The sequence below is a fragment of the Calliphora vicina genome, chromosome 4 (assembly GCF_958450345.1).
Source record: "Calliphora vicina chromosome 4, idCalVici1.1, whole genome shotgun sequence".
Taxonomy (NCBI): Eukaryota; Metazoa; Arthropoda; class Insecta; order Diptera; family Calliphoridae; genus Calliphora; species Calliphora vicina.
Genome location: NC_088783.1, coordinates 50,165,524 through 50,185,131, shown reverse-complemented (window position 1 = coordinate 50,185,131; position 19,608 = coordinate 50,165,524). Strand labels below are relative to the sequence as shown.

Below are 19,608 nucleotides of genomic sequence, written 5' to 3'. Positions count from 1 at the left end.
TTTCTTATAAATTCAACACAATTTTTTTGTCAGTCTTTCTTTATAAAAAAAGAGTGTTTGTTTTTAGTTCTAAGTGATATTTTCTAAAAATTGTTTCTTAACTTATTTAAGATTGTTACTTTAATTCATTTAAAATGAAATAAAAATAAACAAACAGAAAAATATTTAATTTCGTTTAAATTGTTGTTTTATAAGCTTTAGCTTTTGAGCCAAAAATTGTTTGCCTTATGTGTTGTTTTAAAGCTTTAATCGTAAAAGCTTTTGAGTTGTAATTATATAATTTATATCATCTAACTGCTGCTGCCTAAGTCGTAGTATTGTAAGTAAATATGTATGTAGGTTTTTGTTTTTGTTTTGTTTGTTTTAAGAATCTTATAAAGTTGTGAAATTCGTATGAAATTATAAATTACAAATTAATTGAAACATAAATTGTATATGTATTAATAATAATAGTAATTAGTTGATTAATACTAGTATTAATAATGATTTCGTTAGAGGTCTTAATGCTTAATAAAAATATAAATGTAGATTTAGATATAAATAGGTGTTTCTTGACCCGTCAGCAAACGAAACATGGAAGTGGGCATAGTTTTCATTAAAATCTGAAAAAGCAGAGTTTTATTTAAAAAAAAAAAATGTTGAAAGACATGTGTAAAATAGTAAGTCCTTTATTTTGAATTCTTATCTTTAATATAGTAGAAAAATATATCACTTTGATTGCCTTATGAAAATTACTATAATCCAACAATATTTTCTCTATCACAGCAAGTGTTTTCTGGTGCGAACCCATTGCCCAACAAATACCCAATCATATACAAAAACAAGAAAGAGTGCTGTATTCGGCTGTGCCGAATCTTCATCAAAGTATACTTCAGGAAAAATATGTACAGATTTTTTACGGTATTGGCCATTGTTAGCTATGCCCTTTTCCCATCTTTCTGGCAACATTTGGATTCCGAGCCAAAAGAACTGCTCGGAGACTCTGTTCCAGAGAAGAGAGTGTTCTGGACTATAAAGCGGGTGAAGCAAAACTTCCCAGTCACCTCATTCTAAATAGTTTTTAACAGGTATTGCTTCAGCGGCACTTTTTTTAAATTAAAGAAGTAAAGTAAAACTTCCTGAATATGACGCTTTGTTGGTACAAAATTTGACATTTTCGAAGTAAAAAAAACTTAGATGTTTAAACTCTAATGTTCAATAACCAAGTGAGAATAAATGACAGATATGTGCCCTTCAAAATGACATATAAGTTATTAAAAACAAAAACCGCACTCAAATCAAAATCTAGGTGGACAAAATTATGAAAATCGGTATCTTCAGAATTTGGAAAAACTAAGTTTTTTCGGAAGCTGACAATCTGCTCTCCTCCAATACAAATGGTTTTTCAATTGGACATTTCGATTTCTCGACAGAAGCGACAGAAGTTCAACAAATTTTGAATCATATTTTCGTTAATTTTTTTTAATATTTTACTGCTTTACTAAATTAGATATATCTCAATTGTTTTACCATATAAAAATTCATACTTCAAAACATAGATAAACATTGATATAGGCTTTTATTAAGTGTATATCTTATATTTATGGGCCTATCCATTTTCCTGTTATAGTCCTTTAAACTTGGCTCTCAAATAATCTGATATTTTTTTTTCTAAGAATGTTATAGCTTGCCAAAAAAAAGACCGTCGAAGCCCGTCCAATGACTATATACATCATTTAAAGAAACTTCTGGGGAATGTCTTTGTAAAAAATTGTAGCCGCCAGCACCCGCCGAAATACTTTTTTTTCATTTTTACAGAATGGAATTTTTAGAAATATTTCTTTATTTATTATTGAATTTTATATATCTAGACCCTACTGTAACTTGAAATATAGTAAATACAGATCTTTTTAAAAATTTAGTTTCAGAAACACATGAAAACGTATTTTTTTAATTTTGTCCACCTAGATTTTGATTTGGAACCACAGTGAACCGCTTTTAAAAGATACGCCATCTATTGTAAATCAATAAAAAATACGCCATTTGTGGGCAGATTTTTTTCGATTTTAAATAATAACCTAAGTTGGACTATAGCGGATAATATTTATGTATCAATCATGTATGTAAGTTATTTGGGGTCTTCAGAAACTTCAACAGACGGACGGACATGGCTATCTGAAATCTATAACGATCCAGTGTATATATATTCTTCACTCACTGATGGTGAAGGGCATAATAAATAATCTCACTTACCTCTCCCACTGAGGATGATAGGAGTTTGACAATGGTGTCGTGTGGCACAGCCACAACACTCTGATTGTTAATTTCTATAATACGATGACCAACTCTAACACCGCCACGTTCCGCTATACCGCCGCGTAATAAACTACAAATCTGAAAACACATAAAAACCAATAACAACCAATAACAACCATTCAGAAATCTTAAATTTCCTTTTAAACCATTATCAACACTCACCACTCCATTTTGAACACTAAAACCCAATTGGAATAGTGCTTTAGGACGCAATATTTTCACCTCAACCACTGGAGGACATGGTACAACAGTAAACTTAACCGCAGTTTGATTTTTAGCATTTCGTATGTAATTCTGGCATGTAGACAACGGAAGACCCACCAAACTTAAGCCATTAATGGCAATCAATTGATCTCCAATATTCAATTGACCACAACGTGCAGCAGCACCACCCGACATCAGATTTGCTATAACCACCGTCGGCAACATGGAACCCCAACCGGATTCTACGATGACCACACCTAGTATTTCACCTTTGGCTTTCGGTACGACCACCTCTTTTTGTAATTCTTTTTTAGCAAAGATTTCCAATTCATCACCGAAAATCTCCTGGCTATTGAGCACCTCTTGATAATCCATTTCTTTAGCTAAATTCTCATTTTCAATGCCATTGGCTTTGAGGAATTCCATGTAGGCCACCTGAAAGGCTTGACCTATGGATTGAGCTATAAATTGAGCTTCGTCACTTTCGAAAACATGACAAATCATTTTTGGTGTACGATTCTGTTTGTTTGAGGCAGATGAGGAACCATTCTCTTTGGAATCTTTGTCTTTAGCAATGCCACCGGATGATTCATTGTCTGCCGCCGAACAAGGATCGGAATGGACAAATCTTCTGCGTGCCATTAATACAACTAAATCACCAATATCGGCAATATAGGAAATGGTACGCAAAGCATGATCCATCATGATCTCTTTGAGGTCCGTATTAAGGACCATAATCTTTTCAGTTGATATGAATAAATCGACTTCAGTAGAAGGTTGATTTTCGCCTTCGGGAGCCTGCAACAAATAATTACACAAAATTAATTATTTTTATATTTATATTATGTACAGGAGATTTTATACAATAAGGTTTTAAGTTTAATGGGATTTGTATTATTTATAACTTACCAAAGCCTACAACATACAATATTATTAATTAAGCAGCATTTAATAAAAGGGAAATGTTTTATAAATTTAGTTTAATGTTTTAATTAAATCTTTCTAGCTTTGAGTTCAAAAGGGGAAATGATATAACATTGTTTAAAGTTAGTTAAAAATTGTACTCACCTTTATACGTGATACCGCCTCTTCGGCCTGCATCATTCGTGTAGATTTTGTTGGCTGACCCTCACATACCAACTGTGTGGAGCCTAAATATCGGGCACGAAATAGCACACCTTCAATTAGTACTGCCGGATCCAAAAAACCTATATTAATATAAGGAAAATTATAATATCTATATTTAAAAAACATACTGCATTGTTTGTTATTAACTCTTAGATATATTTCTACAACATTAAACACTAAATGACACCTTAATAAAGTAAATTTGTATGCTACTAGCAAGCTAGTGTTAAATTCCATAAGAGGAGAGAGAGCACGTAGCTAGCATACAAATTTGCAAATTTTTAGTATGTTTATATTTATAAATAATTATTGTTTGTACTAAAAACAGTTAAATTCTAAGAAAAGGAAAATAATAAAATAATTAATCATACGTTTGTCTATTAACTAAAGGCATGTTCACAGTGTTCAAATAGTTGACGAGATAAGCGTATATTCAATTTGTAATTCAGAAAATTCAAATAGCAATACCAATGAAAATTTCTGAAATACAAATAGAAATTTCTGAAAAACAATTGAAAAATTCTGAAATAAAATTAGAAACTTTTTAAATACCAATGAAAAATTCTGAAATACAAATGGAAATTTCTGATATACAATTTGAAAATTCTGAAACACAATTAGAATTTTCTGAATTATAAATGAAATCTTCTGAATTGGAATATTCTAAAATACAATTAGAAAATTCTGAAATATAATTGGACATTTCTGATATTCAATTGGAAATAGAAATGCGAATGTTTTCTGGGTTGTATTTGAAATCATAAAACACATCTCATTAATGATTTGAACAGACTCTCACCAAATTCAAAAAGGATTTTTAATGACTTCAAATTGTGACTTATAAGTTTGTCGTAAAATAAAGGCGAAATCTATCGAAAAATCGAATTTTTTGCAATCATAGCGAAAATATCTCAAAGAAGGAACAAGATAAAACAGAGGTTAAACATTTATTTTGTAAGATTGGTAGAACGGCTCAAATATGGCAAAAAAAAACTAAATTAGTCCAATTTTAGGCTAAGATTTTTGGAAAACCTGGGCATATTCTGAGGTCAAATTCAGCGCAGCTCGAACCTTTGGGTAAGTATAATCTGGTCCCAGGGTTGGACATTTTTTGGCCAAATAAGAAATAAAAATTGCAATAAAATGCTAATCAGATCAACGATGTTCAATAACGAAATAGTAGTTTTCATTGAACCACATTGTGTCCAATCATCATGATGGTACAGCCGTAGCTAATTACTTTCCCTCTTTGTAGAGGCTATAGGAGTTTAGAAAGGTTGAATATAAAATGTACGGGAGATTTTACACCGACTTCAGTAATCGTTAAACCGGAGATTTGAGTAGGTATCTTAAACCCTACGACTGGCGGCCAGTCAAATAATTTAAGATGTCCTAAAACTTCGTTTAGTTTTATCTCCCTCTAACACTGGATTCTCAATGACTAAGCGAAACATTTGGGGTTGGATATAGTGGTTTCTGCAAACATAATTCCGACTGTAACTTACTTCGTCGCACTGATAATTCTTCTACTGTGGATGGTAATTTCTTCCGCACTATAGTTATTCGAGGATGAAGCTGAATTCAAAGGAAGTCGGAAAATCATTATACAGGCTATTATTAAACTTTCTATTTACGAGTTAGTTTTCTTACTTATCGTTAAGTACTGAATTATGGCTATGTTTGCATTAAAGCTACTGAGATCTAGGTTATGCAGATGTTCAGATCGGGAATTGGTAAAATAAAGTGACCTAGGAAAGTCAGAGTGTAGAAAATGTATCCATATTTTCAGCCAGCAATTATTACCATCCAAGATAGTGCACATATTTGGAAGATAGTCTGATGGACAGCTTCAATATCGAAAGAAAGAGTGGTTGACGAATGTGATGCCTTTATAGTTGCTTATAGATCCATATTTTCAAACATTGTGCAGACTGTTTAGTCATTAATTTTGTCTGTGGACAGCGGCGAGTAGAATTGAGGAAAAGATTTTAGAACGGGATAAGTTTGTAGAAGGAAGAACAAAAATTGTGTGAAATGAGCGATAAATTTATAATAAATAAATTCACAAATTTGTAATGGAAACTATTCGCTATTCGGCCGGATGGTAAGACCAGCTCTTCACGAAAGTTTTACAAAATCGATAAATACCCTATAGTGAGTCGTGTCGTATGTTCTTTCCAAAAGAGCAAAATACAATAAAGGTATTCACGTTCGCAAGGGTTATAAATGGTGACATGAATACCTTCATTATATTCTTTATATGAAAACTGTTTAAAATTACAAATAAAACTCAAAACAAATAAAATTATCCCACGGTTTTTTTGTCTGAGGCAAAAAAAAGCAGTACAATATAACTTCTGACAGACATTTGAGAATTTTAAGTTGAATGGAACACACTATTTAAATACATATTTGTATCATTTTACTTCAACGCGAATTAAAATCAAAATTTATATATACATAGAAATGTATATATGTATGTATATAATCATCACTTATCTCTAACACACAATGAATGCATTTAAAACACATAAAATACAATTACAGAAAAACAAACAGAAAGTAATAAAAGGTACTTATTACAACAAAAAAAATATATATATAAAAAAACAATGTATGTATCTATGTAGACAAACATTAATTAATACAATACGTTCTTTTGTTGTTTAAACTTACATTATGTCAAGGATTTTATTTTTGTTTTACATTCATATGACAGAACACACACATTTAATTTAACGTTTAATTTAAATTTTATAGAGAATGCGTGCAAAAAGAAGACATTACGGACAGAGAAAGAGAAATAGAGTTTCACATTAAATCTATTGATTAAAATTAAATTACACTTAAACAAAAAAAGAACTAGACAACAACTACTTACCCTCTTTATTGCGTGATTTAGCCTTTTTATCACTATTAGCTGAATCCTTAAGGGATTTTATAGAACCCGTGGGACTTTTAGTGTATTGCAGTTTTTCTGGCGATGTAACTGCTACATCGGAACCGCCCACTATTTGACAGTGGTCGGGTGAATTTGGTGTTAGAGATGTGCCAATACCCTGGCGTATGGTAGCCGATGAGAAGGGCTGTGGCTTGATGTGTAAATTATTGGTGATGTCCGAAGAGGTGGGCGAATGTTCGGAAGAACCAACGTGTGATGTTTTAGGCCAAATTGTCTGCAAGAATAGAGAGAATAGAGTTAATATAATGGTGTATTTAATATGTTTGTAGTTATTACCTTGTCATCGAAAAAATCCTGATCATCGGTTCTTTGTTGCCCCAACAAACGATCAGTTTCCAAATCGGTGTCTTGTTCTTCCTCATCACAATGTGATTTATTTGAAGAGTTAACGTTGTTGCAATCTGCATTACTTTTACGTGGCACCCATATCGGGGAATCTGGACCAGGTGGCAAAACTTCATCACAAAATTTCAATTTTTCGGGTTGAGTTTTGGCTCTTTGTAGAGCAGAACGTATTTCCTTCATGGCTTCTTGTATTTCTACTGATTCCGCACGACCTGGATGTTTAACACGTGTTTGCTGCTGCTGTTGTTGCTGCTGGCGATGCGGTTGCGGAGCTGGTGGCGGTGGTGGTGATTGTTGTTGTTGTTGTATCTGCTGCTGTTGTTGTGGATGTTTATTAACCGTGGCATATATCGGCTCATAATTTGAAGAATCGTTGCTTAATTCGTTGGATGTATTTAAGGAAGCTAAATTGCAACAACCACTATCCGTATTCATTAAATCATTACATTGACTTTGCTGCTGATGATGATGCAGCTGCTGCTGTTGTTGTAGAAGTTTGCATGAATTCAACTCGTCTACATCGATTAAACCGCCCACAACCATGCCACCACCTCCAACTCTAACACTTTCCTCAATATTCACCAAATTTGTTATCAAATTATTGGCTGCTGTACTATAATTATTATCCATGCACTCTTGTGTCAAACTATTATTGTATTTGTTTTGTTCCAACATTTCTTGTTGATGCTGGTGCTGGTGTTGATGATGTTTCTCGTTTAAACCGCCCTCACAACTGCCGTTGTTATCATCACCATTTGTTTCGTATTTATTTTGACAATTATTTTCTGTATCCGATGCATGACCACTCGATAAGCCGTCTTCTAATACTGGCATACTGGTGTACAATTTGCCATAGTCTGTGGTGCAATTTATATCGTTCGAAAGACTATCCAAATCGCCACAGTTGGAATCGTAATCAGTTGTCTCCGGAGACAATGTGAAATTACGTGAATGATGCCGTAAATTCGCCTCCAATTCTGTGTCAGCTAAATCACCACTGCTACGACTGTTTGAATCGATATACAGCTCAATGTCGTTGTTGTCATTATACACAATATTATTATCACATTGCTGTTGTGGTTGTTGGTACTGCTGTTGATGTTGTTGTTGTTGTAGTTGTTGCTGTTGATGATGGTGTTGTTGTGGCGGTGGCTGGTGTTGTTGTTGTAGCTGCTGCTGCTGTTGTTGTTGTATTATTTGTTTCTGTCAATATGCAACGACAAAAATAAATATGAAAAAATCTTTATTTTTCAAACTAAAAAAAACACACATTTATTGGTTTCTGTGGTCTATAAATACATAAATAGCACATTTTCCATTTGCTGCTGTCTCACTTGGGGTTTTAGAGAACATGTTTGAAATGCGGCAAATGGATTACAATAAAAACAAATAGAATTTCTGTTCATGGTAGTTTGGATTTGTGCATTTGACAATGAACTTATGAAAAAATTCGTTGAGTTAGTACGTTTATAAGTAGAGCATAGTTAAATGTTGAACATATTATATTATACTACATATTCGCAGTTAATTGTCTGAGATTTAAACTAAAGAGAATATTTCCGATTTAAATAATCTAAAATAAATGTTAAAGCTGAAATCGCTGTTGTTCGTAGATTTTTAAATTCTCTGTTAAAAATTAACCCCTTATTTTGAAAGTGTCGTAAGTCATGTTTTAATTTAAGAAAAATGTCTGTAAAACTTAATGAAATTTAACAATTTATCAAAAGAAAAAATAATAATTTTAAAATTTTGTGAATTTTTCTATCATTTTCAATACAGTGGGACCTCGATTATCCGTATTGGTCGGGACCGGACGATTCTGGATAATCAATTTTCCCGGTTTATTGAGTACCAATTTTGAGTAGTTTTTTAAAGGATTTTATGTACATGCTTAAATAATATAAGGATTTTATTAAATTTCGGACATATGCCCACAGCATTTCATTTTCTGGGCAGAGTATGTTATTCTACGCATTTTTCAAAACTGCAGAAGTAACAGCGTTCCAAGCATTATTAATTGACAACAGTGCTTTCTTGATGTTAAACGCTTTCTTAAATTCGTATCTATTGATTGACGTGAATAGTTTTTGCACTATAGTTTTTCGATGACATTTAAAGCTCCATATTTCACCCTGATCCATCGGTTGGATCAAAGACGTCACATTTGGTTTGGAAAATTGTATAAATCGTTCATTGCTGAGTTTTTCTATTCTATTTATATGAATTGTGGCAGCTATATAATCAGCTGCCACATTTTGAGTGGAATTTTGAATGGAATATTTTAGCCTTTTCAAAAATAATCAAAAGCCATATTAATGCCCGAATGTTAGTAAAAGAGACCAAAAATACAATATAAGATCTGGATAAGAAATATTCCAAAATACTTCTGGATTATTAATTATCCAAATCTCACTGAACTGTAATGTAATTTCAAAAACAAGTAAGGGAGCTATCTTCGGATGTGCCGAATCTTATACATATGTGTACCCTTCACCAAAGTATTGACCATTGTTAGCTATGAGCTGTTCCCATCTTTCTGGTACAGTCTGGACTATAAAGAGGTTGAGGCAAAACCTTCCAGCCACTTCAATTTAAGTTCTTTGGCCAAGCGTTGTCATGATGAAATATAACTGTTTCATGTCTGGCTCGCTTCAAAGGAATCAGTAGGTTCTCTGTGTCAGATTGCAGCAGCTCATAATATATAGGACCCTTTTGCTCCCACAAAATAGAGAGAATTACCTTAGCGCCATGTATATTTAGCTTTGGTGTCGATTCGGCTGGTTGGCCGGGCTTCACATACGATCTCTTATGCTTCGGGTTATCGTACAATCGGTTCAAAAACGATTTTCTTTAATAGTGTTCAGACATCATTTCGGACATACAAAATCGTATTTCAATGCATTTCGGCTTCAATTCATGTGGTACTCAATTCCCCTGCTTTTGGATGAATCCTGTTGATCGCAAACGTTTTTAAATTGCTGCTTTAGTAGCTCCCAATGATTTTGCAAGTTCTTGTTAAGTTTGACAACAATCTTCATGGAGTAATGCCTCCAATTCTTGGCCTTTAAACATTTTTGGCTGGCCTGGGCGATCTTTGTCTTCCATGTCAAAATCACCAATTCTGAACCGCACTAAACATTTCTCGCACGTTGAAATCGATAAAATACATTCACCATAAGCTTCGGTTAGCAATCGGTGTGATTCAGCGGTACTTGTTTTAAAATTAAAAAAAAAAAACTTTGTAGTTTACGCTATAAAAATCGGGTTCAAATTCGGCCATTAATCGATGTTTAGCATTAATTCTGCCAAAAGTAAAATTATGAACTAATGATCATACTAGAATATATGAAGATGACTAAATGGTTCTAAATATCTGTATATAAGAGTAAGAAGATAATATCATTTCTTTTATAGAAAAGGAGGAGAAGAGAGAGGAATTATAAACATAATGGACCTTTGCTCTCTATGGACAATGGCTCTGTGCGACATTTGTCCAATCTAGAGTCAATAATCTAACTTTGGTACGGAGATAACATCATTATTTAAGTATTCTTATGGAAAATAGGGCGGCTACAACCATCAATTTGTAATTCAAATAAACAAGAATGCTATATTCGTATTTTCTGAATTTTATATACCCTTCACTAAAAAAAATGTTTGTTCAAAAAAACATTTTAAGACGAAAAATAATATTCTTGGTGTATAATAGGACTATTCCCGACATATTGATGCATTAATCAAGTTTTTAAGTTATTTTGGGGCTTCGGAAAGTTATGACATCCGCTTTGTGGCTGGCGACATCTTTAACAAAATATATTTTCTTTTATATCCTCTAAAAAGTGTAACACTCTACAGTAAACTTAATCTTACGATCAATATTAGTTTATGTTTGTCACTGGTCTCGTACTTTAATTTTGCTTTAGTTTTAGTAATAAAAAAATATAACAAAGACATATCTGATTTGATGTTTGAATAAAAACTGAATACAGCAAAGAACTGATGTTAAAATCCACGTATTTTGGCTAAAGATATTCATGCAATTTTAACTTTCAATAAGTAGTCTTTTTTTTAAAAAAAAACCTCATTAACTCACCTGTTTCTTAGTAGGAGAACGATGCACCATATATAATTCATCTTTGGGTATTCTAGCTAAACGTTGACCTATGTAAGCCTGTTCGATATGTTTATTTTCATCATCGTGATGATGCACATACTCATGATGGGTATCCTGTAGAAAATTACAAACAATTTAATATAAATACATACATTTTACATTTATATGACTACTACTAACTAAAAATACATACACAACTACCCATATCATCACCACTTTCAGTGAAATCCGTAAAACGTTTTTCATCCTCTGGATTTGCTTTGAAAAATTCCTCTAAAACTTTGCGAGTTTCTGAAAATTCATATAAATAATCAAATGTAGGAGTCTTGACTTTATTGCCCAACGACAAGTCATTGTTGTGAGTTGATGTCGATGATGATGTTGGTGGCGTTTGTTGTGACTGTTGGGCCAACGAGGAGGAGACAATATCCTCGTCATCGGCATCGATGTCTATGAGATTACCAATCGATTTGTTATTGCCATCGTTGTTATAGATGGAGGAATTAGTACAACTGCCACTGCTGGTGGCTTGAGCATAAAATTGATGTTGCTGTTGCATTTGCTGGTGCCGGGCATGGGCAGCTTCTTGGTGTTGTTGCTGCTGTTGTTGTGGCGTTAACGAAGTCATGGGCGAGACACGTTGTGGAAATCCGGGAGGCCTTTTGGGCACCATGCTATTATTTCCAGTGGTTGTTGAGTTGGTTTTCATTGTTTGCGGTTGATTGCCAAAACGTCTGGGTGAACCCTCATATTCGGCAATGGGTAGTTGACCAATCATTTTGGTGACTTTTAGTATGTCTTCATTGCCATGATATGAATCGCGTGCATGATTGGAATGATTTGAAGAATATGAATTATTTGATTTATTCATCCAGTTGGTGTCGATGTCATCAAACACTACAATTTCGCCGTCTCTCAAACACTGACCATCGGCTTTGCCAACATCTGTGGGAGAACCTGGTGAGGCCAGGCCCTGAAATAAATAAATCAAAAGTTTAAATTAAATTTGCAAAAAGTTTTTTATAATATTTTATTATGTAAACACATTGTGGATGAAGGAGAAGGGAGGGGAAATTAAATGTAAATAAAACCCACCTGTGGCAGTATATTGTGCTGTTCAAATTGACTACCAGGACTGCGACCAACACGTATCTGTTGCAACTGTCTCTGATGAGGATGTATGCTGTACTGCATGTCTGTATTAAGATCTGGTGAATTAAGTACCGTGCTGGCTGGTGTTACATTAGGGCTGCGCGCACGCATTTCCCATACATAACGTTCTTGGGGCTTAGAGCCAATGGTCCCACCCCCACTGCCTATAACACCACAGCTACCAACCATAAGGCCACTCAGTGATGCTGCTCCATTATTTATTGATTGCCTGTTATCAAAATCATGCATACTAATGCTGCTAGTACTGCTATTAGTTGTTGTTGTTGCTGTTGTTTGTGCCACTGCTGCAATGTTGTTGACATTACAAACAGCACTACTCATGGCTGCACCACCACCACACACTATACCACCAGCATTAACATCAACTGTTGCTGGCATTTTATTACTGCTACCAATACTAGTACCATTTAAGCTGCCTGTGACAGTTGAGCCGGCATGATACAATTCACCCAGTGTTGTTGGGTGTTGTGGCGGTGGTGGTTGCATGGCTGAACCATAGCTGATGTTATTGTTGTTACTGCTGCGTTGTATCGTTGTTGCTGTGGCTGTTGTATTGTTTTGACTGTTTTTCAATTCTAATGCTGCTGCCGCTGCTGCTGTTGTTGTTGTTGCTGTTGGAATTGGAATATCTGAACTACTACTGTTCATGTTGTTACTCTAATCCTTATTTACTGTGTATTTTCTTAAAGTGATTGATTTAAATTGAATTTTTTTTTTTGTTCTATTTCCATACAAATTGTTCTATTCAATTTGAACTTAGTTCTTCTCTGTAAGTTGGTGCTATTGACTTCAAGTATTATCTTGAAAATATCGTTGAAGTAGAGTCGTAGTAGTAGTAATAGAGGAGAGTCGTGTATATTTAGAAGCTAAAGTTAATTGATTTTAAATTTTTTTTATTCGTTTTATTATTGTTGTTCTTGTATTTCGATTTGTCCATGAAGACATATTTTCTTTGTGTCTATTTTCTGTTCGAAATTCTAATATTTGTAGCTTCTTTCACCTTTTACCTTTCACATTTGTTGTGTTAATTGAATTTCATTGTTGTAGTGGGATTAATCTTTTTCGTACGTCAAATTAAAAGTTGCATTTGGATTTATTCACTGCGAAATGAAAGAAAACGAAACATTAAAAGACGTAATAGTAGGAAATTATATTAAAGAGTAGCTGATATTACAGGGCGAATAAAGAACATTGAACTTTAGACTACTGGGTTGAAGGTACTATTTGAAAATTAATGATAAAATAACATAAATTAAATTGTTTTGTTATTTAGAGAAATAAAGGGAATGTCTAAAATAATATGTACCTTATTTTTTCAGAATATATCGAGGGACTATATTCAATACCCTATGCATCCATGAAAAAAGTTTTTGAGGGCAAAATAATCTTTTAAAATGGAATCTACCATTTATGAGATATCCTTTGTTAAAGAACGATTTTAGTAGTTTTCTATTATCGTTCTATAGAAAAAATCGATAATTTTGATATAGAAATCTCTTTTTATTAAGTTATCGAAAATGTATCTATGGAAAATAATGTTATCGATAATTTTTCTTTAGGAAAATAAAGTTATCGATAATTGTTCTATGGAAAATAAAGTTATCGATAATTTGTGTAAAGAAAAAATTTGTTATCGATATTTTTTTAAGAAAAAAATTGGTATCGATAATTTTTCTATAGAACAAAAAAGTTATCGATAATTTTTCTATGGAAAATAAGGTTATCAAAAATGTTTCTATAAAAAAAATAAAGATATCGATAATTGTTCTATAGAAAAATTCTGTTATCGCTCATTTTTATATAGAAATATAAAGTTATCGATATTTTGTTTGTAGAATAATAAAGTTATCGATATTTGTTTATAGAAAAATAAAGTTATCGAAAATTTGTTTTTAGAAAAAATCTGTTATCGATAACTTATCTATAGAAAAAATTTGTTTTCGATAATTTTTTTATAATTCTGTTATGGATAAATTTTCTCTTATCTATAATTGTTCTAAAGAAAAATAAAGTTACCGAACATTTTTCTATAGAAAAATAAAGTTACCGAACATTTTTCTATAGAAAAATAAAGTTACCGAACATTTTTCTATAGAAAAATAAAGTTATCGAACATTTTTCTATAGAAAAATATAGTTATCGAACATTTTTCTATAGAAAAATAAAGTTATCGAACATTTTTCTATAGAAAAATAAAGTTATCGAACATTTTTCTATAGAAAATAAAGTTATCGAACATTTTTCTATAGAAAATAAAGTTATCGACAATTTTTCTATAGAAAATAAAGTTATCGACAATTTTTCTATAGAAAAATTAAGTTATTGACAATGTTTTTATAGAAATTATTTTAGTATTAGTAGTTTTACTGTAGATTATATTAATATCAATATAATTTCCGATAAGAGGAAGTTTTTTATATAAAAATAGGCCTGTACTATTAAAAGTGATAAGTTTATTAGAAACTTTATTATTTATGATATTCTTCATCAATGATTAAGCTTTAAAAGGTGTGATCTGAATAATGAAAATCATTATTCATTACTTTACATATTTTCATTTGCCATAATTTATATGCAATATCCATCACATACTTCAGCTTCAGTTTCATATAAATACATCTATATCTAACAAATTCATTTAGCAATTAAATTCATATACAACACAATATTTAATTGACATTAATGTCTTATGTCATTCATAATACTCAGCTACTAACTTCAAATACCAATTATTACACTTTTTAGAAGCTTAATAGAATTATGAATCATTGATTTTTTTGTTCTATACTTTGTTGGCATTCCTTTACAAACAAATCACTAAATGAAATAAATCTTAAAACAAAGACTGTTAAAAAACCAAAACAAAACAAAATTCATTGATTCATTAACAGGAAAAAAATGTATGGATATACATAAAACAGAAAGAGACTCAGGTCAACCTCCACCCAATGTCATTTAGAGATTAAGTCAAATGAAAATAAACACTCAGTCGGGCAGGCAAACTGTAAGAAAAATCCTTTTAAAAGATAAATCTATGGATTCATTGCTACCTCATACATTATAATGTTACAATAACATCAGCCATTGCAAGGCAGTCTGTCTACTAGTGACTCTCGTAGTACCACTCCAGAATGCAGTCATTCAATAATATTTCTCGTAAACTTGGCCTCTAAAAAAAACTAAATACAAAAAGGATGTTTCAACAAAAGCAAAGAACAGACTATATGATGGGGTTTTTGGGTAGTATGCATACAAGATTCCAAACATCCATATTGTGTATGGCAAAATATAATCTAGGGGGTTTTACAAAGAGATGTTATTTAACTATTGCGCAATGCAGGTGGCAGGGATTAATGTTTCTCACAGATTGTTTTCTTATAAAAACAAATATTAGATAGCTTCTCTATAAAAAAAAAATGTTATCAGTAGTTTTTCTATAGAAAAATATTGTTATCGATCATTTTTGAATAGAAAAATCATCTAATCAATTTTACTATAGACAAATTTTCTGATCGATTTTTTTTAAATCTAGTTATCGACCATTTTTCAAAACAAAAATCAAATATTGCTATCGATAATTTTTCTCTAGAAAAATAATGCTATCGATAATTTATCTATAGAAAAATAAAGATATAGATAATTGTTCCATAGAAAAATAAATTTATCGATATTTTTTTTTATAGAAAAATGCTGATGTCGATATTTTTTCTGTAAAAAATTAAGTTATCAACAATTTTTCGATACAAAAATAAAGTTATCGACAATTTTTCAATAGAAAAACACAGATATGACAATTTTTCTACAAAAAAAATAATTTCTCAATAATTTCCCTATAAAAAAAAATATAAATAAATTTTTTCTATATAAATAAAGATATTAATAATTTTTCCGTAGAAAAATAATCTTATCAATAATTTGTTTATAGAAAAATTCTGTTATCAATAATTTGTTTATAGAAAAATTCTGTTGTCGATAATTTATCTATAGAAAAATAAATTTATCGATAATTTTTCTATAGAAAAATAAATTTATCGATAATTTTTCTATAGAAAAACAAATTTATCTATAATTTTTCTATAGAAAAACAAATTTATCTATAATTTATAGATAATCTATAGAAAAATTTATCGATAATTTTTCTATAGAAAAATAAATTTATCGACAGTTTTTCTATAGAAAAATAAAGTTATCTACAATTTTTATATAAAAAAATAAAGTTATCGATAATTGTGCTATAGAAAAATAAAGTTATCGATAATTGTGCTATAGAAAAATAAAGTTATCGATAATTGTGCTATAGAAAAATAAAGTTATCGATAATTGTGCTATAGAAAAATAAAGTTATCGATAATTTTTCTATAGAAAAATAAAGTTACGGACAATTTTTCTATAGAAAAATAAAGTTACCGATAATTTTTCTATAGAAAATTAATGTTATCGACAATTTTTCTATAGAAAAATAAATTAATCGACAATTTTTCTAAAGAAAAATAAAGTAATCGACAATTTTTCTATAGAAAAATAAAGTAATCGACAATTTTTCTATAGAAAAATAAAGTAATCGACAATTTTTCTATAGAAAAATAAAGTAATCGACAATTTTTCTATAGAAAAATAAAGTAAGCGACAATTTTTCTATAGAAAAATAAAGTAATCGACAATTTTTCTATAGAAAAATAAAGTTATCGTCAATTTTTCTATAGAAAAATAAAGTTATCGTCAATTTTTCTATAGAAAAATAAAGTTATCGTCAATTTTTCTATAGAAAATCGATAATTTTTCTATAGGAAAATTAATTTATCGACAATTTATCTATAGAAAATAAAGTTATCGACAATTTTTATATAGAAAAATAAGGTTATCGATAATTGTGCTATAGAAAAATAAAGTTATCGATAATTTTTCTATAGAAAAATAAAGTTATCGATAATTTTTCTATAGAAAAATAAAGTTATCGACAATTTTTCTATAGAAAAATAAATCGACAATTTTTCTATGGAAAATAAATCGACAATTTTTCTATGGAAAATAAAGTTATCAGTAATTGTTCTATAGAAAAATTAAGTTTCGAACATTTTTCTATATAAAAAATTAAATTATTGATTATGTTTCTATAGAAAAATAAAGTTACTGATAATTTTCATATTAAAAAATTAAATCATCAATAATGTTTAATTGAAAAATGAAGTTATCTACATTTTTCTATAGAAACTCATCGTAATTTTTGTGTAATTTATAATTTGTGTGTAGAAAAATTATATCTTTAATTCTTTATTAAAATATGGTTATAGATAATTTGGTTGTAGAAAATATTGCTATCGGTAGTTTTTCTATGGAAAAATAAAGTTAATGATAATTTGACCAACAAATTTTTAATACAGTTGAGTATATTAATATTATCTTTATATATATAATTCTTCTGTACGTGTGTTAGTAACTGAACTCCTCCTTAAAGGTTGCGCCAATTTCGATGATATTTTTTGTGTGTGTTTGAGTGGGTCCCTGGATGGTTTAGATCCACAATTGACCTATATAGGAATAATGGGCATGGCACCTCCTATACAAAGTAAAAATTTATTATTGCATATCTGGAGTACTATTATAGTGGGAGTCTTCAAACTTTGTAAGAGCTATGGCAGAACAACGTTTGTCGAGACAGCTAGTATATAATATAAAAATAAAAAAAAAATAAAATTAAAACATTACACCAAATTATGTACATATATATTTTTTTTTTAATTTTATAAAAAAAAACACAAAATAAATTATGGCAAACAATTTTTTGTTTTAATTTTTTTTTAATTTCCAAATTAGTGAAAAAAATGTATCAAAAAAAATTTTTTTATGAAAAAAAAAATTGGGCTTAAAAAATATTTTCCATGATTTTGGACCCATTGTAGGTCCGACCATTTCAATGGTATTTCAAATAGCTATCACAAGATATACATTTTTTGTATAAAAAGATAAAAAATAGGTAAAAAATAGAGGTTGTCTGGTTCTATTACGGATATACATATGTATGTTATGTATTGATGTGTAACATGTGTTATTTGAGGACTACGGAAGGTTGATTTCATCATACAGAGGTACAGGCGGTCATGATTATATCGACTCCAATATCTATAACTTGCCACTCATGGTAAAAGGGTGTTATAATAAGGATTCAATTAGGAATTTCTAACCAATAAAAATAACAAATATTTTTGCCATACTCTGTTTATGTATGCATAAAATAAACGACGATGATGTTGCAGTAACATTCGCAGCATCATTAGATGAACAAACAGAACAGTACAGAAAAACAACAACGTAAAAGTAGAAGGTGGCAGGCCAGCTAGCGGAGGCTGAGTGAATGACTGGCTGGCATTACAAATGAAGAATAAATGGGTGGAAAAAATTGCAGCAACACAAAGTGGATACACACATTCATTTCAACAAAAATACACACAAAAAATTCTTCTGAAAAAATAAAAAATCCGCAACAACAACGAAAACATAAGTAAAACCATAACTACACCTTTGTTTCTTGATTATTTTTTTGCCATTAGCAAACAAGTTCCCTTCATCATCTTTTGCCACCCACAAAAAAAAAAGAACACAATTAATATTCTCCACCCCATTCAAAGCACCACAAAAAAATAATATAGAAAAGTATTACCAGCAAGAGGAAATATTTTTTATTGCAAAAAGTCTGTAAAAGATTTGCGAATCATTAAAATGGTAAAAAGTATGAGGAAGAAACATTACTTGCCACATAATGCCACTTTTAGCACGTCGTCTGGTCTTTTTTCTGCTGTATTTTTTTTCTTTTCGTTTAAACACTTGTTAATTTTAACATTTTCTTTAAGCACAATTATTTTCTGTTAGCAATTTTCTTAATTTGCACACGATTTAAGTACGTTTTGTATTAAATTTTTGAAATTATTTCTGTAAAAAATCAATAAATCACTACCATTTTACTTCCTTCCTGTCATCGTCGTTTCATACTTAAATTTGTATCTATTGCTTCTTTTTTCAACAGCTCCAGCGAAAATCTTTTTACTTTTAATTAAATTTGTTCACTTTTTTGTACAATTTTTATCGAATTGGGTGTGTGAATCTTATACATCTGTGTATTAATTACCATTTTATGTTATTTGATTGCACTGTTTTTTAAAATTTTCTTGAATTTATTTTGTAAAATTTACACAATTTCTTTCTTTTCTTTCCGCAAAATCAATTTTTCTCAAAATTTCTGTCTGTTTTCTTCTCAACAAAAAAAGTGTTTGCTAAAACAATAAAAAAAAACTTTACACTTTTGTCCCTTCTTTTTTGTTTGAATCTTTTCGTGTGGTTTTATTTTGCATTGACATTCGTTGTTATGGTGTATTTGCTGAACAGCTGTTTA

The 19,608-nt window shown here is 30.5% G+C and overlaps 1 protein-coding gene across 5 annotated transcripts; it reads right to left on the bottom strand.

Annotated features, from left to right (window-relative positions):
• Positions 1–52: 52 nt before the first annotated feature.
• Positions 53–19,541, bottom strand: X11L. 5 transcript variants are annotated; one of them, XM_065506969.1, is made up of 10 exons: positions 19,345–19,541; positions 12,144–13,321; positions 11,242–12,021; positions 11,028–11,162; positions 6,866–8,137; positions 6,509–6,803; positions 3,568–3,707; positions 2,458–3,297; positions 2,233–2,373; positions 53–602 (listed from the first exon to the last, which is right to left on the bottom strand). In XM_065506969.1, the coding sequence occupies exons 2-10, from the start codon at positions 12,867–12,869 to the stop codon at positions 531–533; spliced, it is 4,401 nt and encodes a 1,466-aa protein (XP_065363041.1). In that variant the 5' UTR covers positions 12,870–13,321; positions 19,345–19,541; the 3' UTR covers positions 53–530. The 5 variants fall into 5 exon arrangements, with proteins under 5 accessions (XP_065363041.1, XP_065363040.1, XP_065363039.1 ...); XM_065506968.1 differs by lacking the exon at positions 19,345–19,541 and adding an exon at positions 18,969–19,318; XM_065506967.1 differs by lacking the exon at positions 19,345–19,541 and adding an exon at positions 18,973–19,318.
• Between the last annotated feature and the right edge of the window lie 67 nt (positions 19,542–19,608).